The sequence below is a fragment of the Rattus norvegicus genome, chromosome 20 (assembly GCF_036323735.1).
Source record: "Rattus norvegicus strain BN/NHsdMcwi chromosome 20, GRCr8, whole genome shotgun sequence".
Classification (NCBI taxonomy): domain Eukaryota; kingdom Metazoa; phylum Chordata; class Mammalia; order Rodentia; family Muridae; genus Rattus; species Rattus norvegicus.
Genome location: NC_086038.1, coordinates 18,691,358 through 18,717,902, shown reverse-complemented (window position 1 = coordinate 18,717,902; position 26,545 = coordinate 18,691,358). Strand labels below are relative to the sequence as shown.

General features: G+C 47.4%; 1 protein-coding gene and 1 long non-coding RNA gene across 53 annotated transcripts in view; one reads left to right on the top strand and one right to left on the bottom strand.

The window, feature by feature from the left end:
* Ank3 (ankyrin 3) overlaps nucleotides 1–26,545 on the top strand; it is a 623,484-nt gene that overhangs the window by 506,888 nt on the left and 90,051 nt on the right. For 30 of the 52 annotated variants that reach the window (XM_063279273.1, XM_039098850.2, XM_063279282.1 and 27 more), the window contains 2 exon segments: nucleotides 14,959–15,082; nucleotides 19,734–19,836. In XM_063279273.1, the coding sequence (XP_063135343.1) occupies nucleotides 14,959–15,082; nucleotides 19,734–19,836 (227 nt within the window). 52 annotated transcript variants of the gene reach the window in all.
* LOC102553944 (uncharacterized) lies at nucleotides 10,465–13,070 on the bottom strand. Its single transcript, XR_362157.5, has 2 exons — nucleotides 12,934–13,070; nucleotides 10,465–11,091 (listed from the first exon to the last, which is right to left on the bottom strand). It is a non-coding gene; the product is annotated as an uncharacterized LOC102553944 (long non-coding RNA).

Here is a 26,545-nt window from a genome sequence, read left to right as displayed (position 1 = left end):
GGTTCTTTCCAGCTTGAAGCTATTGCAAGGTATTCTGTTTACAGATAGCCTCTTGGTATCCATAGGTGTTTGCCACGGAAGAGAATAGATCTGTAGGTCCAGCTGTGGAATTGTAGGTTATAGAAAGGCAACAGAGCACACACACACACACACACACACACACACACACACACACACACACACACACATCAACAAGCCAGTATTGTAAAGTTACATAGTGAGATAATAACAGAGGAAGAGGAAGGTGAGGAAAAGGAAAAAGAAGGGGAAAAGGAGAAGATGAAGAAGAGGAAGAGAAGGAAAAGGAAGAGGAAAAAGGGGAAGAAGATGAAGATGAGGAAGAGGAGGAAGAAGGGGAAGAGGAAAAGGGGAAAGCAGAGGAGGAAGATGAGGAAAGGAGGAAGATGAGGAAAGGAGGAAGAAGATGAGGAAGAGGAGGATGACAACAACGAGGACAGCAACGACAAGAAAATGCTGGATGTGGGGACACACGCACTACACCTGTAATCCCAGCACACAGAAAGCAGGGGCAGAAAGGACCCAAGCCAAAACAATGACAGAAACAAAAACCACAAAGGGGAGGCTATTTTAAAGCAAGTGGAAGCACTAGAGGGAAGGATGGGCCAGGATAGCGGAGAGATTAATGATCTGTTTCTTGGCCCAGATGGCGTTTATTTTACGACAGTGTGCTGATGTGCACTTTTGTGCACGTGTACAAGCGTTGTACCTCACAGTAAAAGTAGCCGTGGCTCCCTCCCAATGCAAACGCATTCCAGAAGAATAATGCAGAGACAAACAGGTAACACAAACTTCCCAGCATCCTTTGTGCTTAGGCTCACCTAAGTCTCTGCCTAAAGTCTACAGATCTGCCTCTCTTGACTTGCATTGACTCTTGTTGCAGTTTTGAGCCCCTCCTGGTTCTGCCTCCTGACAGAATCAGTCATTTGTTTCAGGCACAGAAGTATAGAGAGGTTCTGTACGTGGTTGGTGATAAATAGTTTCAGAGTTCAGCTGTCTAGGCGCCATCATAGTTCTCTCCATGCACATAAACGGCCTGAAAATTTTGCTCGTACACCCAGGTGTGGCTGTGGGACTCTGAAAATATTTATGGAAATAGGCAAGAGGCTAGATTTCATCCACAACCTGTAATTTTCTAGCCTTTGATTCGTTTTGTTTATTTCTTTCAAACTGGAAAACCTGCTATATAGGACTAGATCTGGCCTGGCTACTGCTGCAGTCTGGGGACCCCGTCACAGCTGTCCTTGTTTGTTTAAAGGCATCTACCCCCTTAGCTTCCCGTAGCTGTGTCACAGATCCAGCAAGGCTCCAATCGAGGAACACCGATTAAAATCACACACACACACACACACACACACACACACACACACACACACACACACACGTACGTCTGCCTGATACTCAAAGCCTTTGCTCTCAACCTCTAACGTGACTAGAAACCCGAGTGCATGGATCGTTTAGGTTTTGGGGAATAGAGGATACAGCCTAAAATCGCAAGTAGTAAAATCTCGCTGAGTGTCCTTTACTGACTCTGTCATGGCTAAGTCGCTCACAGTAACTTCAGGCTATTATTCTTATCACTATTATTCTCCCAAGTTATCGTCAGTCACAGTTACAACCAGCACCGAATGTGTTCTGAGTCCTAATTTACTCTCGGCATCACGCTAGGAAGGTGTATGGTGCTTCAGCTTCGCATCACCCAGAGGACTGGCATTTGGATTTAGGCCTCTTGGTGAGGCTTCCTACTCACTGGGGCATCATAGAAGAGGAGATCAGAGAGTAGGCAGGGAAATTAAAGAGATTCCTAACAACCTCCAAAGGACCCTGGGAAAAAACATGTTGAAGAATAGCTGGAATTTGGATCAGCAGAGGTTGTAGGGGAGGTAGACGGGTAGGAATAGGGCACAAATATTCCAAGTCCCCAAATTACATTCGTCTGTGCTGAGGGTCCTGCACACAGAAACGGAAGCAGGGTGGTAATGCCAGGCACTGGTAGATGAGGTCATCAGGACAGGGCCCAGAGAGAAACCCAGGTCAAGAAACTTCTACGAATACTGATGTAGAAGAGGAAGAAGAATGCTAAAGTGTAAGTGGAGGGTGTGATAAGGGATGGAGGGAAGAATCTGGGAGAGCAGGTCCCAGTGGAAATGTTGGAGAAACTTTCTCTGAAAGCAGGGATCAGTTGGGTGGTGGTGGTGTACGCCTTTGATACAGCACTCAGGGGGCAGAAGCAGACAGATCTCTGTGAGGTAGAGACCAGCCTCGACTACAGAGCAAATTCCAGATAGAGTTACACACAGGAAATTCTGTCTCAAAAAATGAGGAAGAAAGAGAGAGGGAGAGGGGGAGAGAGAGGGAGGGGGAGGGAGGGGGAAGGAGAGAGAGAATGAATCAGGGGAGCACAAGTACTGGGGAGGTAGCTCAACACCAAACCACATCCACCCATGGTGTTGAGAAGGGAGTTGCAGATTTGAGCTCAGCCCTGTAATGTAAGAGAGGAAAGACACAGAGTGTTTCTCCCTGTAAAGCGAGATAGAATGCGGTGCCGGAACCACTGTGCACTGCCTGATGGATGATAGCCTGAAGCTGTGTGTCTGCACTGCAGACAGTTAATTACTGGCCCGAATAAACTATAACGTTGGAGACTCTTCCACTCCTTTTTTTCCTTCCCTGTCCGTCCACCCGAGCATCCTGACCTGATGACCTGTGCAGTAGTAGTGCCCAGGCTGCCCGCTCCTCCCACTGTTGGCATCCTCACTGCTGAGAAGTTGGATGCTGAACCCAGGGAGCAGCGAGAATGATCAGGCAAGGGCAGGGCAGAGAGGTGAGCATCCGGGAGCAAGGGACGGTGAGAGAAACAATGACGGTGCTAATCCTGTGACTTCCCTCGACTTGGCTCCTTTAAAATAGAGGCCACATGGTGTGGCCTTGTATGTGTAGACCTTCGAGGAATAAGCTTGAAACAGACCAACAGGTGTGTGTGTTTTCACCTGGGTCAGTGGTGACAGTTTAGGTACATGAAGAGATCTCAGGTTTGGGTGACACGGTGGGCCCTTTGTATGCCTGGACCTCCCTTACCTGATAGGTTCTCATGCTTTATACCCAGATAATGAGAACACTGAGATGAAGGAGGACTGGGGAGGGTTTGATGTAGAATGGATAGCTAAGAAAGAATGCGTGGACAAGACCGGACAGGTAGCTCACCTAAAGAGGACCTGTGTTTGATACCCAGAAGCCACATTAAAAAACGGGATGGTGGTGTACACTTGAAATCCCATGGTATAGGCAGCGACAAGGTGGGCTTGGGGCTTGCTGGCCAGCCAGTCAGACCAGTGAGCTCTGAGCCAGCCTGGGGAGGGGTGGGGGGAATGGAGGACAGCATCTGAGGCATGATGTCATCGCCTGTCTTCTGGGCTGCAGGACATCTTTACACATACAGGCTTTGTACACATGAGGACACACAAGCACACGAAGAGAGCAAGTTGGCACGACACTGCTACATGGAGTTTAGCATGCGGTAGCCAGCATTCCAGTCCCAATTCATAGGGCGAGTTTGTAAGTGGCAGCTAAGGCATTGTCTAGTCATCTTTACTTGTGGCTTAGGTTTGACGCAATGGGAACGGGAAAGTGACCTCGAACTCCCTTCTACCCAGACTCCATCTTCAGCTTAAAAGTTTGTGCCCAAGTCAGCGTGACAGCTAGTCCTAACGAAGGTAACCCTGGGAATTTCTACATCAAGGTCAAGCATTGCAACCATGAGAAAATGACAGGCTCTTCCTCCACTTGCTCTCCTCACCTCTCTGTAGAAGACACACTGAATCTCTTCTGCCTTCTGGGATGGGTTTGTTTATTAACTCAAGCAAGATCACAGGGGACATTCTCAATGCCCCATCTAGAGAGCTTCCTGCCCTGAGTCACGTGTGCCAACCTCAGACACCCTGCAGCCTGGATTAGGGAGCAATGAACGGGTGCATGGTTTTAAAAGAGAAACACACCCGGGCTACAAGGAACAGAATCCTTAAAAACAAAGAAAGGAGTTGACTTTGTACTCTTAAAAAAAAAAAGTTGATCACCAGAACAGAGTCATTTATTCCGTGAGGTAATGGCAATGCACTGTTTCAGAGGGGTGTGACCTTGGCTGGTCAAACCCCATTCTTCGTCTATGGCCACCTACAAAGCCAGAATCTTTAGCCAAGACCTAGGAAAAAGTTGAGTGCAACAGGTGGTCCTCCCTGCTGATGACACAGTTCTTCAGGCTTCTAAAATCACCTGTTTAGTCTGTCACTCATTTAGCCAGTAGCTGCCCCCTGTTTTGAGATACACAATGAAAAGGTTTACTCTATTGCCCCATTTACTTTATAGTCTCAGTGGCTGACTCACCTGCCAAGAGATGACAGAAGCCAAGGTTCAAGGAAAGTCACTCCCATTTGCTCATCTGCAGTAGAGGGGACAGATGAAGAAGAAGCAGCAGAAGGCAGAGATACTCAGCCCCTCCCCCTTCTGCTTCTAGCCATGCCTCTGACCTCGTTACAGGGTCCTCAATTAGTGTGCTTGATGGTGCCCGCCTTCTTGAAGGGCCTGGAACACAGACACCACTTAAAAGCTGAAAGTATACTCCACCCACCTCCATTCCCCGCTGGTCTTCTCCTCTGAGTACAGCAGCCTTGCAGGAGTGAGCACAGGCTCTAGCTTCAAACTGAAGAACAGAAAGGAGAGAGAGAGCTGGACTCAGTAGCTTCTTACCTGCTGTTGCTTAACTACAATGGAGTTAGCATTCGGAACAAAAGTGTGGGTGCATCCGGGCCCGTTTTCCTGTCTTCCTCTTCTATGCTTGCTTGTTCGTCTTTCTGCTCGCTTGCTTGCTTGTTTTGTTTGGTTTTGCAGCAAGATCTTACCATGTCTATTTGGCTGCTCTGGAACTTTGTAGACTGGGCTGATGTTGAACTTACAAAGCTCTGCCTACCTCGGGCTCTGAGTGCTGGGATTAAAGACATGCACCGGCACACCAGGCTTCCTCCCTGCTTTCTTGATTATTAAGAATGAAAGCAGTAGAAATAAAGGAGGGCATCATATGAATATCTATTGTTTGGATTTTCTAAGTCATAAATTCATTATTTATTTATATATTGAGATGGGACCTTTAGGTAACCAAGGTCAGTATTTTTTTTTTACAGATAGATTTATTTTTACTTTATGTAGTAAGGTGTTTTTCTTACATATGTGTCCGTTCACATGCATGCCTGGTATCCACAGAGACCAGAATCGGACATTGAACCCCCTGAAACTGAAGTTACAGATGGTTGTCAGGTGCCGTGCAGGTGCTAGGAATGCAACCCAGGTCCTCTGGAAAAGCAGCCAGTGCTCTTAACTGCTAGACCCGTCCCCCAGCCCCTCAGGCCTGTCTTGAGCTCACTATATAGTTAAGGATGACTTGGAACTTCTGACCCTTCTGCCTTCCAGCACCTACTGAGTGCTAGAATTACAGCCTTGTGCCACAACACCCAGTTTATTTGCTGAATGGAGGTGGGAGATAGACCCCAGGACTCTGCCTACTGAACTGCATCCTAAACCCTAGGCCAAACTGCCTTCTCTGAAAGATGAGACTATAAATCTTTAGATACGGTTTGCTTTAATGAGCAGTGCTAAAATATAATCTATATTTTATAGCCCTTATTTGAATCATAAGCAAAAAATACATAACAGATCTTGTTTCTTATTACATTTGTGTGTGTGTGTGTGTGTGTGTGCGCGTGTGCGCGCGCGCGCGCGCGCATGCGCACATGTACATAATCAGGACAACTAGCAGAAATCAGCTTTTTTCTCACAGTGTGGGTCTGAGTTAAAACTGAGGTCATGAGGCTTGGTGGCAAGTGCCGTTACCCATTAACCCATCTCACTAGACAAGAGATCTTCTAAGAGTTTAGTAACATCTCGCGTAGTTGCCGTAAAGACAGACAGAAATGCCGTAAAGACAGAAATGCCGTAAAGGCAGTGTGGTAGAATACGCTGGCATTGACCAACTTCCTGTCACATGGTACTTCCTGCTCTCGTCAGATGGCCTCACCAGCATCCATCCTGCTTCTGCCTCGGGGTTAGAATTGGTCTTAGAGACGGGGCAGTGAGGACCTGGGTGGGGGTGGTTGGTGCCTGTGAGTTTTCAGTCTAAAAAGAGAAGCGTCTCAACAAAATAACTGCATGTGCACTGATGGATAGATGTTGCCTGCTAGCAACAGTTACTCTAAAACCCTAGTCCAGGAACCTTAAACTCTGGCCCAACCAGTGTCTCCCTGCCCAATTGTCCGTGGCTTCCACCAAGCTTGCACCCAAGGTCCTCGGGACACGCCCACACTTGCCATCCTGTGCTGGGATCTCTACCCGGGAGAGGTCAGCTTCTCTGTGCCCTCTTCATGGACACACACCCCGTCAACCCTGGCAGACTTCTCTGTCAGATGTGGCACCCTCCTTTGAGCACCCGTGGGTGATCTGCAGTTCTCTTGTTTCCCCTCTGCAATTGTATGCATAGAGAAAAAGATTCCAGCCCAGACGCTGCACGGCTCAACATGAGAGCTCCAGGAGGTGAGCTAATGCATTTACATGTCACTCAGGAAAGGGGGAAAGACTGGGCTGGAGAGGTGGTTAAGAATCCTTTCTGTTGGGGTTGGGGATTTAGCTCAGCGGTAGAGTGCTTGCCTAGCAACCGCAAGGCCCTGGGTTCGGTCCCCAGCTCCGGGGGGAAAAAAAAAAAAAAGAATCCTTTCTGCTCTTCCAGAGGACCTGAGTTCAGTTCCTACCACTCGGATCGCATGGCTCAAACCACCTATAGCCAGCGCCTTCTTCTGGACTCCAAAGACCCTCTCACACATACAGGCATTAAAAAAAAAACATAAATAAAAACAAGTGTTTTGTTTTAAAAAGGAGCTGTGGTTAAATGACGCACACTGTGATGTAAAACGCGCTCAGTCTGTCAGGTGGGCAGGCACCAAACACGGGCAGTATGGTATCTATACCACAATCCGTGTCCTGGCGCTCTGTATTGGAGACTGGGTGCCTTCAGGACTATAGTTGGCTCTAGTACTTGGATATTCGGTGTGATTGGTTCACAGACCAGTGACATCACAGCTAGGCCAGAGAGCCTGCTGTATCTGCTGAAACTTGACGTAAACAGTAGAAACCCTGCACTTAACAGAAGGCTGCTATTTCTGAAGTTGGTATGTTCACGATTCCAGAATTCCCACCTAGGAAAGAGACCATGTGTTGGCAAGCCTGTCACATGGCTGTATTGACTGGTAAAATGGGGTTTTCCAAACTGAGCTCTGGGCCTGCAGAATCACTTGGGGATTTGTGGCCAGTTCATACTCTCCCCCCACCCCCCAATTCCTCCTGATACAAAGTAGCATGCCCATAATGTGTTTCTGTCTTCCTGTGTTCTTTCTTTCTCTCTGGGTGTCCCTTTTCTTTCAGAAGCAAGTGAAGGGGGAGAGCTTCTTCTCCATGTTTGCTTGGGTGTCCACTGGTCCACCCTGATGCCTGCCTGGCAGGCTGTATCTGCCACATAGGTGCTAGTAGTGGAAGGAACATGTGGCCCATATGACTGATCAGCAGTGCCTGTGTTCTGTTTTGTTTTAGTGACTCTATGCATTTTTTTGACTAGGTGATAAAAGCACATGGTTCAAAATTCCCAAAGTGCAGGAGGTTTTGGTGAAAAGTAAGTCTCCTTCCCCTCTGCTCTGAAACTGTAGCTCACCTCTTCAGAGGCTACCCCGATCTGTCAGTCATTCCTCATGTTTATTGAGTACCCACGCTGTGCTGGGCAGTGTTCTGGAAACCACACAGGGAGCAAGGCGGACACCTGCGGCCTTCCGGGAGCTTTGCTTATCACCGCCGTCCGCTGTGGACTTTGAGTTTCCAGGGGAGAAGTCAGAACAAGGGCCTCAGCGCCTAATCTCCAGCCTTTGAGATCCCATCTTTCTCAAATGCTCAGTGGCCTTGGATTACTTGCCTCCATTGTGGCGAAGTGGCCTCCTGGGTCCTGACACAGAGATAGTAGGTGGGGACGATTAAATGAGATACTATGGAAAGCGCCAAGCACGCACCCAGAACACAGTAAATGCTCAATAAATAGAAGCGTTGATTCTAGTGATCTGATCGTGCCTTCCTGTCCTGCAGCGACGGCTGATAATGGGGAAAAGGCTCCCCATTCAGCACTTTTCGTTGTCTCTCTGCTGTGATCAAAAAGCCACATTTTACAGCTCAGCTGAAGCTGTCTGAGGTTGAGTGCTGCGTGCGGTGTGTAAGGCAGTCAGCTCCTGGTTAGTCAGTGGGCTGCACAAATTACACCCCTCCTGATTGCTCATCTGTCTGCTTTGGATCTCCTCATCTGGAGGCTTTGGGGCTGTTGTTTACTTGAAGGGGCTTTGGGCTATTTCACCTTTTAATGTTACAGAAAGCAATCTCTTGGTGGTGGTGGTGGTGGTGGTGGTGGTGGTGGTGGTGGTGGTGGTGGTGGTGGTTGGGTGGACTCTGCATTTCCAAGACAGGAATTAAGGCCTTCTGGGTAAAATATCTAACTATAGTTCGGTTTAGCTATTTTAGGTTGTTCCTCCAGGACTTACGTCTGTCGGGTCTCTAGAAAAGCAACAAATGGGTGTTGTGGTAGTGAGGTGGAAAAAGTTACAAGAAAGTTACACATGGAGGCAAGGGGGAGGGGAAGATGGCAGAGAAGGAGAGGGGAGAGAGAAAGAAAAGGGGAGAGGGTAGAAGAGAGGGGAGGAGGGAAAGGAGAGAGGAGGGGAGGGGCCAAGCCAGGACCAGAAAATTTGTTCCCACATTAGGTCAAGAGCTGTTTCTTTCTGCAGCGCAGAAAGGGTTGCTGAGGGCATGGTGAAGTCAGGATGCAGGATGGGTTAACATGATCCAAGGAGATGTGCGTGCACCTGTTGGTTCCTCTGAACATCATTTAGCCCAGTTTCTTTTCCTTTCAGCCCTGCTGTCTGAGGCTGCCCTCTCTTGTTTTCCAGGCAGACAGAGTTTACAACTCTATGTGTAGTCAGTCCTCTCTGGCACAGGGGTGCTTCTCTCCATGGTGAGAACGGGGATGGCCGGGCATGGTGGTGAAATGCAGCCAGTGACACGGGTCACTTGAAGGATGATGGTTGTTCCAAGGTTTGGGTTGTATTGACAACATTCCCTGCGTCCTGGTGGAATACTGACAGAGATGGATTAGTAGTAAGATCAGTGGTGCCCAGATACCAATGCGTAGAAAGGCAGCAAGGCAGCAGTGCATGATGGGAGCTCACCTGATGCAATCGGCCACCCCCCTTGCTTGAGGTCATTGTCTGTACTGGTCCTGTGCTCACAGCTGAGGTGCAGAGCTGAGGAGGCCAGGGGCACTCTGGTCAAGCACCGTGCGGTGTGACCTCTGGACCTTGTTTCTCCTTCCCATCTTAGTCACCTGTTAGGAAATAGCAGCCTCCGCCCTCACTCAGCCTCTTGATGCCTGCATTCCATCCTTCTGTGGGCCAGCTGAGCTCGGGGATTGCCCTCCCTGCGCATGGGCTCACGAGGCAGCACCAGAAAGCGGCTGAGGCAGGAGTCACGTGACCAGGTGTGCACGTGAGTGTCATTCAAAGATGGCTTCTTCAGGTAGGACGTCTAGAAGTGCAGAGAGCTAGCCAGCACTGCCTCCTTCCCTTCCCCTCCCCTCTCCCTCTCTCCCTCCCCTTCCTCGACTTTTCTCTTTCCCCTCTTCTCTCACCTCCTTCTCTGTGTGTGTCTCTCCCCTCTCTTTCTCGCTTCCTTTCTCTGATCCCTCTCTCTCCCTCCCACCACCCTCTGCCTCCCTGTATATAAACCTCAAACTTCGTTATTACTGTTAAGACTGTGATGGTTGAACGTTAATCACGTTTCTTACATCAGCCTGACCAGGGACAGACAAACATTTCCAAGAGGTTCACTGAGAACCTGCGAGCGGGGTTTCTTCCTCTCAAACCTAGAGACCCTGCAAAGTCACCTTCCCAGGATTTTACGGTTCAAAGCTCTAGGCAAGCAGATTCAATAAGGGCCCAAGCCATCATAGGCCTAGACAGGCAGAGGACAGCAGAGTTCAGTGAAGCCCGGGTGGGGAAGGTAACTGGAGAGACAAACAGCCTCCCTGCCAGAACATAGTCAAACCTATTTATAACATGACTGACGATCCAGCCATTAATCCTAGCGCTCTCACTAAGGCTTTCACGCTGCCAGTCAAGTGTGGAGCCAGGCTCTTCTTGGGAAGTGAAAATTTAGGGCCCTTGCTGCTTTATACATATTTACCACAGCGCTCTCAGAAATACATAGGGATTTTCAATAACATAAATATGAATAATACTATATAAATATTAAACCACACAGTTTAATATTAAACCATTACCTTTGCTGGCTTGTAAATATTTGAACGCAGGAAGCAGCTGATGCTGGCCAATTTTGTTTTATTATAAAGAGGATTAGACCAGTCATGAAATTGAATACAGTCCGTCTCACTCGGAGCTTGGTGTGACCTGGTGCTGTGCTAGGTGATAATTATGGAATGTTTGACATGGGAAGGTGGGTTGTTTTATTGTTACCATTTAATCACTTATTTGTAGCATAGACATTCGATATCTGTGCTGTGTCTGTTGATTCTGCCTTTATGGTAACTGTAGACCTTCATGGCACAAAACCTGTTGTAGGCCAGAAGTCCCAGCAGGGTGCCATCGTCACTTTGCTCATGGTTTTAGTTCATTTTCCAGGAAGTTGTAGGGAAGCCCTAGTTCGAATCACCTTTCGTAAAGGTCCAAACCGTGACTCAGAGGTGTCAAATGACACTTCAAAGGGTCTCTGTTCATAACTGCTAGAGCTTGACTCTGAACCCCTACCAGACAGAGTGAATTAAAATGATAGTTTTACAAGTCCCACATTTCGAAGGAGATGTTTGCACTGTGCTCAGATGTGAGGACCTGTTTATTGTCCTGCGGATCAGGTCATCGTATCTTAATTCATCTGTAACAAGTGTGCACAGCTCCCATGCTTCTCATGGTTTTGTGGAGTCCGTTCTGAAATCTGAGGACAAGAAAATAGAAACATGGACTTACCATGTTTGTCCTCCGTCAAGCTTAATCCCAGAACACTAAGTCATGCTAGCATGCAGATTTGGAAATAACAACACAACTACCCTCTTCATTCGTTATTAATCACCAATTCCAAAACTATAGGGCACTTCGAATGTACAGTCCAGCTGAGAGACCTCCCCAGGCCACGTGAGAGCCTAGACACCCCGGGTGGGGACACCCCTCTCAGACTGTGAGCAGAAAGTAAGAGAGGAAGAAATTAGTCACGTGAGAAAGAACATTCACCCTGCCCAGGCTCAAAGTCTGAGTTTAAGAATCTGCAGACTGAAGGAACTAACTCCCTGACAAGTGGACGGTCTGGGATGCTGGGGAGTGGGGGAGGGGCACTCCACATCCCAGGCTCGTGGGAAGCAAGCCTTGTGTAAAATGCCTTACAAAACACATTGGCTTGTGGTTTTTAGATATGGAAAAAAAAGGAAAAAAAAAAAAAAAAGCCTAGCATTCTCTTCCCGAAGTCTGGCTTCCCTCCCACTCCTGTAGTTTTCGTGTGGCTTGCGGCCGGACTGAGCGGATTAAAACATTGAGGAGTCATGTCCATTTACTCAATTCACGAGATCCCCACTTGCCCCGTACAGATTTCAATCTCTCTCTACTTAGGCAACAGGCCAAGAGGGTGGACGGAGGCATGGGGAAGGGCTCGTCGAGGCCCCACCCCTAACTGGGGAACTATTGGCTGTAGATAGCAGCTGGTCAGGGAGAGTCACTCTTCTCTGGGGGTGTGGCCGGGGGTGTGGCCACAGGTAAATTACTTCTGCCCCATTGGATAGCTGCACAACCTGGTAGTTGTGGGCTGCACTGATGAGACACTGGGTTTTTAAAAAACCAAGCTGTGAGAGGACAAGGAGGGGTTGCAATAGGGACTTGGCGGGCGAGGGGGCGGCGGATATGATCATATTGCCTTGTGCATATGAAATTCTCAAAAAGTAAATTTAAAGAACTTAAAAAAAAAAAAGACATGCTGGGCACAACGACTTAGGTTTCAAAACACCTTGCTGACATCCTAGACTAACTACCCAGCTAGTCTGGCGTGTACATCAGAGGGTGCCATTGAAATGGCCTCTCAGATGGACCCAGGAGGAACCTGCAGAGAGCTGGCTATCTCCTTACTGCTCACAGAAACAGGACACTTTGCCATAGGAGAGAGGCCCCATGCTTCAGAGGAGAGACATTTTAATAGGAAAGTGGCAGGGTCACCTCCTGGGCCCTGTCTTCTCCTCCTGGTCACTGTCAGCCCACTCTTCGTACCATCTCAAGAGTGAGAAGCAGTAAACACAGACTGACTAGGAGTGTTCAAGAATGGAGAGAACTCTTGCCCCAAACTCCAGCAGAATACTTCCCCAGTTCTCTCTCTCTCTCTCTCTCTCTCTCTCTCTCTCTCCACCCACTCCAGCATAGCAGAATACTTCCCCAGTTTTCTCTCTCTCTCTCTCTCCCTCTCTCTCTCTCTCTCTCTCTCTCTCTCTCTCTCTCTCTCTCTCTCTCTCTCCACCCCCCCCCCCGATCTGTGTGTTTGATCTGAGGCGTCCCTAGGAACTCTAGTGTCACAGCTGCTTCCCTAGGCCCGCAGTTTCCCAACCTCCACCCAAGGGCAGGCCCTCCCTTCTTTCCTGCCCGCCTTCCACCTGACAGGGACCATAAATAACAGAGGCTCCCGGTGTTCCCAGCCGAGAACAAAGTTGAAAGTTTGCCTGCAGCTCCCGGCCACTCCTGCTCTCAGCCCTTCTTTGTTTTCTCCCTGGGTTTTTTTTTTTTTTTTTTTTTTTTTTTCTTCTACCTGGCTTGGCTGTTTCTTCATTCACTTTAGAGAAGAGCCCGTCTCCAAGTCTCCTAGTTGCACAAGTGCCCGAGGCTCTCTGGACTTGTGAGGGTCCCAGCTACTCGGGCTGCACTGGTATCAAGTTACTGAAAGTCTACACCCAGGCAGTCCTCATATTTACATACAAATAACTCCTGGGTTTGCATTTATGTCACTATTGGGTCCTGTGAGAGGCTTGCCAGTGCGTCCTTAATCCAATCAGAAGGCGCTTTGAAAGGATGTCTGCGAAGCGGTCAGAAGGATGTTCCTCGCTATTAAGTGTTGCCACACAAAATTTTTTGAATGTTTTGGTCTGAGATTCTTTTTTTTTTTTAATCTTCGGAGTTTAAAAGTGAGGAATGATGTGCATTTGCTCAGTTGCTTGTGACGACTTGGAGATGCTGAGGGAAACGGTGCAGCCCTGGTGAAGAAGATCTGAGTAGGGAAGGGTTTGGATCTGCACCAGACTGGTGTGGATTGGGGCTGGTGTGGACGGCTTCCTCTAAACCCCTGCTTAAGGAATTCCTGGAAGTCTCCGGAAAGCATTCCTCAACCCAGCGTGGTGGAAATGGCTTTGCCACACAGTAAGATCTTGCTTTAATTCCTGCTTGGTGGGTACTGGTTTGGAGAAATATGCAAATACCCCTCCCTTTCGAATACCTAAAGTCCTGCAGTACGGTGTAGAGTAGCCTAGCCGCGGGAAAACGGTCTGTTTAGCTTTTAACATTTGAGAAAAGAAAGTAGTTGCCCGTGTGCTTCAAGACCTGATTGGCTGCTAAAAAGTTGAGCTCCCGTGGTTTCAAGCGAGTTGAAATGAATGAGAATTGTAAACTGTAGTGAATGGAGTATTGAGCTGTGAATCACTTGCCTCTGGGAGAGCCTAGCATATACACATTTAAGAATCTCTTTGGGCCAGCCAGCTTGTATGTAGAAAGGGAAGAAAAGTAATTTTAAGAGAGACCGGGTTTGGGCCAGCCAGCTTGTATGTAGAAAGGGAAGAAAAGTAATTTTAAGAGAGATCGGGTTTACCCATGTGGAGGGAACTTGCTATACTTTGGGAGGGGTGGGAACCATCCCAGAGGGCAAAAGACAATTGAGAAACCTGCCCCGTTGCTCTTGGAATGTGGTTTTCCCTGTGAGCTCACAAGGCACACAGAACTCGGGCGAGCATTCTGCATGCATTAACTCTTTGTGTGGATCTCGCACTGCCACTGGTTCCCCTTTCTGGCTACAGAAGCCCCTAGCTCAAGGCGTCTGTAAAAGGCAGAGTTAGTTGCTTTGCAAGTTCATCTGAGAAGTTTAAAAACAGTTCAAAATTAATGTGCTCCGAGGTCTCCCAGGCAGGTGGGTACGACTTCCACCATTAACTCACAAAACTCAGAAGAGATGTGCCCCAGCCTGAAATCCTAAGAGTAAAACGGTTTAAAGAACAGACACCAGTTTCATTCCCAGGCAGGTGATTTAGCTCAGTTGGTTTAAAAGCCCTTGCTAAGCCTGACTAAGTTTGATCCCGGAACCCACATCGTGGAGGCAGAGAACTGACTCACACGGTTGCCCTCTGACCTCACAGGTGCACTTTGCATGTTCACACGAACGAGCACAAGTTGTCAACTAAATAAAACTGTTCCCTTTCCTCGCTCTAAGGACAGAATTAGTGACATGGGCCTTACTGTGTCCTTTCAAACAAGATGTCGTCACCAGGGGTGGTAAAGAGGAAAACTCACCTGAGAGATTAGCTCCAGTCTATCTAACTGAACCTGGCGGGCAGGAACGGGTCAGGGGTCATGCTTACATTGATCATTAACACTAACTGAGCTTGCTACTTTGGTCAGCCCCTGCAATGGGGAACTAACCTCTCCCTTCACTGTTTCTTTCTGGATGGCAGTTAAATAAAAATCTACAGGGGCACCGGGAAAGGAGATAAGACCGTGAGCGTCAGTTTTCTCCCTGATTGCCACATAGTCGAGAGGGAGGGCTCCTGACTGGCTTGTTCTCCACCTGCAGGTGAAGATGCCATCACAGGGGACACTGACAAGTATCTCGGGCCACAGGACCTCAAGGAGCTGGGCGATGACTCCCTGCCTGCCGAGGGCTATGTGGGCTTCAGTCTCGGAGCCCGTTCTGCCAGGTACTGTTCTTATTGCGGGGGATTGTGTTTTTCTTTTTCAGAGTTTGCTTACAACCACCATGATCTGTCCTGAGTCAGCATCATTTCCATCTCCCCCATGACGCCAGAATGCGCTCTTTGGATGCAATGTGAATCCTGTGGAATGCTCTTGATGTGAACACACGCTCGCACACGCTCGCACACGTGCACACACGCGTGTGCACACCACACAGTTTTGTTTTTTCCATTATTTGCAATGTGTAGTCTCCTGTGCTAGAACAAGTCAATCTTTGCTCCTTTTCTTCCTGCCACTTCGCAGTCGGTTTCCAACATGGAACCGCACAAGCTCCCTGATAAATGGGCAAAAACCATCCCCCAGTCTCATGTTTCAAGAGCAGCTTGCTCCAGACTGGAAGACCTTTCTAGTTACGATATGTAAGAAATTTCTATACAGATCATTAGGCATATAGGTTAGTGAAGAATTAATTCGTGGTTGCTAGGCAGCACCCTTGACGATAAGAACAAACTGTAAACTGTCTGCCATGCATGGCAACGGAGGTTGTGCCTTTCCAGTGTTGGCCAACGAGCCTGTTAGGACTGTGACTGTGACTTATGAAGAGTCCCAGTCAGCAATGGCGCGAATTCAGTTCTCACGGCTGAAGGGAGAAAGCCTTGACTTCCAAGTCACTCACTGTGTGAAGGAACAGGACCTTGTCTAAGAGACTGGGACTCCCTTTCCCCTGGTGTGGCTCAGCACCGTGTTTGCTGACTGTCAAGTTATTTTAAAGCTAATAATTAAACCTTCTAAGCGAGAGCCCTGAGGACATTTTCCTATGGTTTAGGAATCCGCTGTAAAAAGTGTCATTGTCTAATAATAAATGGAACTTCCCACAAAGTAAACCTCGGGGATTGTTCCCAGTGTGTTAGTGAAACCAGTGTAGATACTGCTGGCCTTTTCTTCAGAATCTCAACCTGAGCTAATAGAAGCGTTTCTTTATAGATACATTCCTAAAAGGTTTGCAGATCTGATTGGAACAGGTGTCACCACAAGAAGAGAAGGGGGAGGGGACTTTTAAAATGTGCAATATTTCAATCACAGATTCTGAAAAGTTATAAGGAAAACATCTGGGCCCTTCAAGCATCTCGATTTTGCCTTTTATATAGAATTGGGTACCATTTATGCTCCCACAGCAAGCCTCTTTCTCCTTCCTTGCTAGAAAATTCTAGCCATTTGCTTCCAGTGAGCTCTGAAACCCTAGTATTGCCTCTTGTGATTTTTTTTTCCTGTCTTAAGATAATTTTAAGGATTTCCTGCCTCTGATTTTGACTAAGCCATTACCGATCAGTGTTACGCAGACGCCATGTTTTTTCACATTGGTGATGCATGTTGTGGTCAGAGGCAAATATTTCTCATGGCGTGTGTGTATAGCGTATAGCTATCTCTTTTAAACAATAATTTAATGTTTCTAAAGCATATCGTTAGAGCATTATCAAGTCAGTTATTCTGAGTGTAACATTTAAAAGGACATCCACTGTATGATTCATTCAACTATAACATTTGTGTTTTTTTTTCTTTTTCCCCCTGTCTGATTTTATTTTATTTTTACATTCTGTTTCTCCTGGTTTTACGTTTGTTTTTTCCCTAAAAATACTTTAAAATAGTCCCAAGATAAGGTAAGAAATGTGCCGCTTTTGTAGTGTTCCTCTGCCTGTCCCCAGCCCAGATTGCCATATTTTGTTCCTTTGTTTTTTGTTTGGGGGCATTTGTGCTGTGCTGTGCTGTGCTGGCCTGCAATGTGCTTTTTTAAAAAATAAACAAACAAACAAAAAAAAAACCAAACTTTTTTTTTGGTTTTAGGGAATCAGTTATTCTTGGGAAAGGAAAAAAATTCAAATTTATGAAAAGGAATTTTACCTATACAGTAGTGAATGGATACTTAAGAAATGCTCCTTCCTTAACAAGTTTTGTAGAATGCCTGACCCAAGTGAAAGGGGTCTGTTGGTTCTAAAGAAAAAGTCTGTTCGCTGGTGGCTGCTTGTTTGAGCTGTCCTAGACATCCTAATAACGTTTTTTGCCCAAGGAAGCATGGTGTTCTAACTGGTCCTGCATCTAACACTTAAGTTACAACGATGGCTACAAATAATCTCTCTGACCTTAGTTTAAAAAAACAACTGCAAGGCGCATGCGTGGTGACTGTGCACACCTTTAGCCCCTGCCTCCAAACTCCTCTGAGTTTGAGGCTAGCCTGGTCTACAGAGCAACTTCCAGGTCAGCCAGGGAAGGCTAAGTAAGAAGCCCTGTCTTGAAAAAGCAAATCAAAATAACAACAAATCAACCTAAAGCTTTCTAGACGTCTTTGTGTAAATAGTCAACATTTTTCTGGTCCTGAGGTCCTGTGTGGTGAATCAGGGCCTTGGCTTAACGCTTGATAGGTTTCTTGGGTTCTATCTGCCCGATCAAAGCAGGTCTGGGATGATCATTAGCAATCACAACTTGAAGCAGTTCTGTGGCAAGGACCAAGTCTGAGCTCTGACCTGCAGCTGCCACTCACGGACAAACAGGGAGGTGAAGAATCCACAAATCTTAGGTTTGAAAGCCGAAAGGATCGCAATGATGTAAGCCATCTTAAAAGCTTTTAAATGTTTGCCTAGATAGGATACAGCTACGGTCCACCTCTGATGCATCATGGAATGCCGGTCCTGATTTGAAGAAATGTGGGGTTTAGAAAATAGAAGGACCATGTTGAAAGGAAGCGCTCAAGAGAAGTGTCTGCTGTGTTGAAGGGGAGCTAAGGGTCTAGAAAGAGGAGCAAAAGGAAGAAACAAAGATGAGAAAGGAAGCTTGGTCACGTGATCGGCATGACAGGGCAGCGGGGCAGCTTGCTGGGGAAGCGCCTCTATGCCTGGATGGTGCTGGACACAGTCAGTACATATTTGCTAAGCATGTTTGGTAACGGCCTTGGAATGAACGTTAGTTCTGAGTCAGAACCATGAGCATGAGATTCGGAGAGAGCTGAGACTCTAGTCCTGGAGCAACGACCCAGCCTCTGTGCAGCCCTTAGAATGATATGTGTGATGGCTGGTGATACTTCAGCTAGCAGGCACTAGCAGGGGAGAGAAATCCCTCTGTGCCAAGGGGGCACGCAATCCCTATTCTAGGCTTTTCTCGCTTCCCGTGTGCGCATGCGCACAAGACAAAGATGATGCCAAAATCTGACTGGGTCAACGGGCGGTGGCGACGATGCCAAGACTCTAGCTTAGACCCAGTTTATCAGTTAAGTGGGCAATATTAGAAGCAAGCTACTAATGTCCCATGGCCCTCATTCCCTATACCAATGAGGACCCCAAGATAGTTGGAGATATTCATGGCTGGGAGTCAAGTCTAGGCTTCACCTCAGTGCTTTCCCGTCCTGAAGCTCTGCTTCATGAATGGTCAGATGGGAAAGCTCGTCACAAAGAGGTGACAGGATATCCTTTTCTGAAAGCCTGCCAGTTAAGTAGGGTAGCGTGAGTGGAAACTCGAGCTGTTTCTCTAAGCCACCATCCTCGTTCTCCCCAGAGGATCATGAGAAAGCCATTACCGGAAGAGCCAGATTAGTGGTAACCCTGCTTCGCGGGACTTAGGTAGATATATGTCGCCTTAACCAAGATAATATTTTAGATCATCTCCCCATATCCTCATAATCTACTGGCTTTTAGTTTAAGGGTCCATACAGGCAGAGTGTGGGCTGCACCCTGGAAATTTAAAGACAGTCAATGGAAGTGTCTAGAAAGAATAAATAGCAAGAAAGAAAGAAAGAAAGAAAGAAAGAAAGAAAGAAAGAAAGGAAGAAAGGAAGGAAGGAAGGAAGGAAGGAAGGAAGGAAAAGAAAGAAAGAAAGAAAGGAGGAAGAGAAAGAAAGAAGGAAGAAAGAAAAAAGAAGTCAAACCAAGGAAAAACCAGGATATGAATACAGGGAATGAGGGAACATGACCAACAAACGCATGTGGCTACGTTTCTATTTCCCGTCTTGAAAGCGTCCCTGAGAGACAGCTACAACCAAAGCTCTTAGTATGCAAGGCCATAGCTGATAGTCAACGATCCACTCACTCACCCCACCTCAGCAGACATAGTTCCAGCTATGTGTGAAAAGCAGCGGACTTGGACTGGAAGAGGCACCTCTAACAAAGCCCTCCTCCTAAGAAGCACTCTCGTTGGGGCCAGAGAGATGGCTCAGTGGTTAAGAGCACTGGCTACTCTTCCAGAGGACGTGGGTTCAATTCCCAGCAACCACATGGCGGCTCACAGCTGTCTGTTCCTCCAGTTCTGGGGGATCTGGCATCTTCACGCAGACAAACATGCAGGCAAAACACCAATGCATATAAAATAAATAATCATTAAAAAAAGAAAGAAACTAGTGCTATCAGACAGGCTCTCCAACACCGTGCTGGTTCAGTGCCATAGTCACCGAAGTCACCATCTCAGATTTGATCAAATTGGCCACATTTTAAAATCTCAGTTGTGAAATTCAGTCCACCTAAAGAATTTAATTTTGATACCTTGAAGGAAAAAAAAAAAGCACATTTGTTGGTATTTTTAGCCATCTTGCCTGTTCTTAAAGTTGCATGCCTTTATTTTCTCGCATCTCATCGTCACCTCCCACCATCGAATGGGTGACTGTAAATACAACAGCCTTCGCTCCTTCAGTTCGGATAGGTCCTACACCCTGAACAGAAGCTCCTATGCGCGGGACAGCATGATGATCGAGGAGCTTCTGGTGCCATCCAAAGAGCAGGTAAGCGCTCAGTCCCATAGCAACAGCAGATGTCGATGTCGGTGTCTAAGTGTCTGTCCCTGTCTCTATATCCTCATCCATATCTATATCATCTATTGCTAATCTATACAGTCTATATCTAATCTATATATCTACATAATCTATATAACCATATCTATAGTCTATATCTTCATTTATATATGTATATCATCTATGTCTATATGTATCTATCTATATATATATATCTATACATCTATGCTACTTTTGATTTAGTGTTTGTAGATTTGCAAGTACTAGCCAGTTAAAGAAAACCATTAGCTGTACCATAATCTGAAATGGCTCTCTCTTTTGCAAGCAGTCCCCCCTCCCCACCACCCCCCATATCCCACAGAGGGAAACTTGTGGCCTCTTAGAAAGGACACCTATACCTTTCTTGTCTCTAACTCAAATGCGTTTGCTGTTCAGTCGGCCAACTCTATTCATGCGAATGGTGCCCAGGTGAAGTGTGCATGTCCACTGGAAGTATATGACAAGCTGTCATAGGTTACATCAGTCCTCCTTTGGATCTACTCAGTTCAGGGCTTCCCAAGCCGTGGTGGTGTTTCCCGTTGTCCCAGAATCTCTGTGGGCTCGTTCATTGCTTGTTTAGTTTCTTCTTTCTGGTTTTCTGGTTGACTGGGTCGTGCCTGCTATAAGAAGACCCAGGAACACAGTCCTGCTGCACATGGCTCGAGAATAGTTCTAGAAAAATGTGGAGATACACACAGTGCCTGGTTTGAATGATCACCGTGGGGTCCCAGTGACCTGTGCAGACCATAAACCAACCTGAAGTAGCTTGTGGTATCTGACAACGTAAGGTGATGACAGCCACCCACACCCAAGCTAGAGTTCAGCAATAGGTGGTCAGCCCTCGGGTTACGCCCACGTGTCTGGGCATGCCCATGTCATACCCACGGGTGTGTGTCGTACTTCACAATGACCTGCAGTGACCGCCACATTACACTGGCTAGAGTGTTCCTAATGAGCAGGTCTTCCAAAGGGAAGTACAGAGGCTTTTGAGTGTCCAACATGAAGGAAAAATAACCTTTGTATAATGATTTTAGGTGTGGCCTATGTCATGGGTTTTAGGTGGGCGTAAGTCCGAGACAGCCTGTGGTAATAAACTAGTAATTGACTAGGCTCTCCTGGGTGCCTGGTGTCACCAGTTGTTGACAGAGACTTTCTAAAGGGCCTACTATGCTCACCCTGGTTTTTGCATGTTTCCAGTTACATGAGGTGTTAGACAATATACTGATGTCATTCTCTGGGTTTTAATGGAACCCCACAAAACTCACACAAGACCCATTGTGGACTCCTCATTAAGCAGAACTATGTATGGCCGTCATTTCTTACTAGCTGTTTGTTTCAGAGCAAAGGTGTGAAATTGAGATCCCCCCCCCCCCCCCCGCCATCAGCACCACACCATATCTGTGGAGAGACACCATGGCCAAGGCAACTTATAAAAGGAAGCATGTGATTGAGAATTTGCGTCCGTTTTCAGAGAGTTAGTCCATGACCATCATGGCTGGCATCATGGCGGCAGACATGGTCCTGGAGCAGTAGTTGAGAGCTTACAGGCTGATCCACAAGCAGGAGAGAGAGAGAGAGAGAGAGAGAGAGAGAGAGAGAGAGAGAGAGAGAGAGAGAGAGAGAGAGAGAGAGACAGACACTAGACATGGCAGGCAGGCAGGCAGGCAGACAGACAGACAGACAGACACTAGACCTGGCATGGGTTTTTGAAACCTCAATGACCACATCAGAATCAAAGTAGAAATCAAAACTAAGTGTTCTCCATGTTCCTTGCGTCCCTGGCTTGGTTGGTAGCTGTTACCCAGACAGGGCGGACTTAGGACTAATGATCTGTGGAAAGATGGAGGTCGTTAGCATCTTCAGTCTTAGAAAAAGCTATGGCAGTGGCTCTCAACCTTCCTAACAGTGCAACCCCTTAATAGACTGGATGATGTGGTGACCGCCAATCTTAAAATTATTTTCATTGCTACCTCATAACTGTAGTTTGGCTACTATTATGAATCACAATGTAAATATCTGTTCTCTAATGGTATTGGAGCATTATGCATCATGGCTGAGAGCATGGTGCCAGGCAGGCAGGCATGGTGCTGGAGCAGCAACTGAGGGCTTAAATCTGATCCACAAGCAGAATCGCAAAGCTACCTACCCCCAGTCACACCTTCTTCCAACAAGGCCATACCCCCAATCCTAATTCTTCTCAAGTAGTCCTACCATCAGTGGACCCAGCATTCAAATATATGAACCTGTGTGTGTGTGTGTGTGTGTGTGTGTGTGTGTGTGTGTGTGTCCGTCCACACACGCGCACACACATGTACTTACAGAGGTCTGAAGTCGGTATCGTCTGTCTTTCTTGATTACTCTCCTCCTTAGTCATTGACCCAGAGTCCCTCTTGGAACCAGAGCTAACTAATATCACTAGTCTGGCTTGTCTACTTGTTCCAGGGACACTTGTCTCTGCCTTCCAAGTGCTGGCATTGCACATGGCCACCATTCATCCATGGAGCTATCTACCCGACTACTTCCCCTCTGTTCAGGCTTTCCAAACGGTGACTGTTGGATTTGGGTGCCACAGTATCTGGCTATTCCATGTAGCTTTTTTTTTTTTTATTTTCCACTTTGTTCGTATGAACACCTTTAACTTTTAAAAGAGAGAAACAAAATTTTGAGAAGGTGTGTTAACTGTGGAGGATGAGAGAAGCAGGAGATTCTGGGAAGAGCAAATGGCAGAAAAGTACCTCCTGTTGCCCTGGGAGAGCCTAAGAAGAAATGTTTGCTGAAGGTCTTGGGTGCCTTCTATCAAAAATGAAGGGTCTGGGGCTGGATAGAAGGTTCAGCTATTAAAAGCACTGGCTGTGGGGTTGGGGATTTAGCTCAGTGGTAGAGCGCTTGCCTAGCAAGCGCAAGGCCCTGGGTTCGGTCCCCAGCTCCGAAAAAAAGAAGAGAAAAAAAAAAAAAAAAAAAGCACTGGATGCTTTTGCTGAGGACCCAGCTCCAATCCCTACTACCCACATGATGGCTCACAACGTCTGTAAGTTCAGTCCCAGTGCCTCCAGTGCCACCTTCAGGTCTCCCAGGAGCCTGGCACACCAGCGGTACACATGCATGCACACAGGGAATGCACCCACACACACAGACAATACAAAGACAACGGGTAGTCTGTCTTTCCCCCTTATATCTGTGCTTACAGATTTCACAAGATCCCTTCTCCGGGGTGCCGTTGAGTTGGGAAGCATGGCATATATTTTGAACGTTAAGCATTCCCAAAACTACTGGTCTCTGGCTTGCTTTTAGGTTCAAAGCTACACATCACTGTCCAGCCAGAATTGCTCTGACAAATTCAGGGTAGGGAATGGACACAAATGAACTCTGTGAGCTTTCTTCTACAGAGCAGGCCCTGCCCTCTCTGAGAATGGCCTCTGCTTCATCATCCTGCTGACTAATCTGTTTGTACATTAACCATAATTAACGTACAGTTGAGATACAAGGTGATCAGCCTGGGCCTCCACCCCCTAACCCCAAGATCTTAGCTTCTTTTCCTGTTGCTTTCGCGAAATGGCCTGACAATAACAACTTAAGGATTGATTTTAGGCTACAGTTCAGGACAAAGTCTGTCCAGTCTGTCTGTCCTTGCAGGAAAGTCAAAGCTTTGAAGCAGCTGATCTCACTGCTTCCATGGTCGGTCACTGAGTGCAGTCAGTGTTGCTAGTACAAGATGCACGTTCTCCACTGACAAGCAAGGTCCTGGGTCCCTGCCCTAGGAAATGGTCCTACCCACAATTAACCTTAATTAAGATGCATCTTCCCACATTAACTAATTGAGTCAAGATAGCCTCGGCCTCCCAGTCATTGCTCGAGGCCCATCCCCATCAATTCTTGATCAGTCAAGTTGACATTTAACATTAGCAGTCATACTGTGCCATCCCAGGATCTCGGGCTGAGTAAAGACACGTGGATGCCAGAGCCTGAGGGGACACGAGAGGTTAGCATCCCTGTCCACCCCTACCAGGTCTCAGTCACGGTCAGTCTGTGAACCACTTCCTTCTTTCCCCATCATTCCCTTTCAGCGATGCCCCATAGTCATCCGTGAGCCCCATTTGGGCATAGGAGTAGAATGGTAACTTCATCTGTCAGCTCCTTCCAGACAGTTTTCCCACCCGTGAGAACTTTTAACGCCAGGATGGCTCAGTCCCTGACTCAGTTGGCCTGGGCAGGACCAGGCATGGGAATTTCAATGTACCTGTGAGTTGAATTGTATTGCATGCCGCTGACTCAGAGGTCTTAACTGCAGGTGCACAAACGAATCCCTTACGGTTCTTTTCTAAACAAAAGATGTCCACAGAGAGACTTGCCCATTAAGCATGGAGGTTGGGGGATGGGAGTGAGAAGGGGTGAGTTTCTAAAGCTCCAGAGGTGATTTTCAGATGTCCATCTAGCTAGGAAACACTGGTCAGGACATCTCTGACTGCAGCCCGTTGTCTCTGCCCCATGCTCCTCCACACCACACCCCTGACTCGGATCGCATCAGTGCCGAGCATGTGCTGACCTCTGTCATTGCTCCCTGTATAAAGCAATGTGACTGTAGTAACTGCAGTTGGTACTGTACATGTCCAGGAGTGGTCTAAGTGTATGGGAGGGTATGTGTAGATTTGATGGTGATGATTCTGCAATCTTATGTCATGGACTTGGGCATCCGAAGATGAGAGAATTGGGTGGGGCAGGAATCCTGGATGTCATCATTTAGTGTATTTGGGGTTTTTTTTTCTTTCTTTTTCTTTTTTTCGGAACTGGGGACAGAACCCAGGGCCTTGCGCTTATTAGGCAAGCGCTCTACCACTGAGCTAAATCCCCAACCCCTAGTGTATTTGTTTTTAAGCCCCGTGTGTCAGGTTGTCTTGGAGTGGCATCTGTGTCCCAGGCTGGATGTAGCCCCAGTTGGTCCAAGTGCCTAGCTAGCATTCATGGGCCCTGGGTTTAGTCCCCAGTGCTACATAAACCTAGGCATGGTGGCATAGCCCCTGAGAGGTGAAGGCAGGAATTCAAAGGCATCCTTTACTGCAACAGGGAGTTCAAGGCCAGCCCAGGTCCGTGAGATCCTATAGCAGAACAGCCAAGCAGGAAGAGTTGGGGAGACAGTTCAGTGGGTAAAGGTAGCTCATGCCACCAGGCCTGCTGACCTGCTGACCTACATTCAATCCCCCAGAACTCACATGGCAGAAGTAGAAAACAGACTCCTGCAAGCTGCCCTGTGACCTCCACACATACTGTATGTCATATGTGCTCATACATGTATAGATGTGTCTTTCTAAATAGATGTTAATGAAGAGAAGGGAGGAGGAGGAGCCTCAAAGGAAGCCTGGCTGTCTTAAAGGAAATCAGTGGGTATTGCCATTTCTTCTGTTAGAGTTATTGAGAGCAGCTCTCTTAAGTGTGGCTTATGAAATGACCGCACATAGTCCGCATTGGCCATCCCCAGGCTTCTACAAAGAATGGAATTCGCCCTCCCTGCACCTTAAGTGTCGAGGATATTCATGGCGATAGTAACCGTGGTCCCCTGAGCACCTGCAATTGTTCTACGCTTCTTGGCAGCCTTAGTTTACCCGTCCTTCACATCAGCCATGGGAGATGATGTCTTGGCCTCATTAAAGGCTGAGTCCACATGACTGGACTAACTCACCCCTGTGGGCACAACTTGGAATGGCAGAGTCACTGCCATCCCGGCTGCCTCTCTTCAGCAACTGCAGTATCCATCACCCGTGCTCGATGGGGGAAAGGCCAGGAAGGAGCCCAGAGATCTGAGACCTGTTCTCAGGTCACTTCCACGGCTGTCACGTGTCTCTCTGGCCCACTGTTCCGCACAGGAATGCCCATGGTTCTCATTTCTAACAATTTTTAATAATGCACTTTCAAAAGGAATAACGTATAACATCCGGCAACAGGTATGAAATGTGAAGAGCTGAGGCTTATGGCAGGCAAGTTAAGCACCATGGGAGGAATGGAAATATTTGACCTTTGGCTGGGTTTCTGCTTACACTCCTGTGAACAGCAGTGGCAGACTCTGATGGCGGATTCTGCCTGCCTTACCCACTTCTCTGTCAGATCACTTTAAGGAATAGAATCTCCTTCTCCCCTCTGAGGACGAGACCCAAATATGGCTATCGGGATTTTTCCTCTTGCAGGGAGCCTTAACAGCAAATGCTTATCCGCCCCCTCCAAAAAAAAGTAAAATTGGAGCCTTGTGCACGTACCCTCCACGTGCTCACCCATGTGAGCCTTAACAGCAAATGCTTCCCTGTCACCCCCTAACCCCCAAAATAGTGAAATTGGAGCCAACCTAGTAAGACTCAAATTTGCATAGGCCTTTATAAAAGGTGTGTGTGTGCGTGCGTACATGTGCATGTGCAAGCATGTTGTGCATACATGTAGAGGTTAGGGGACAGCTTGGGTTGCCAGGCCTGGTTGCAAGCTTTGTTACCCACTGAGCCCTCTCACAGGCACTTCTAGCCTTTGGAGAAATAGGCTGAACCATACAGATGACGACCACCAAGGTCTCTGGGAGTAGAACACTAGACGGGCTAGATGCAACCTACCTGCAGCAAGAACCACTGAGATGTTCACTGACACCAGTGATGCCATTCAACCTGCCCATGTCCCAAGTGGACTC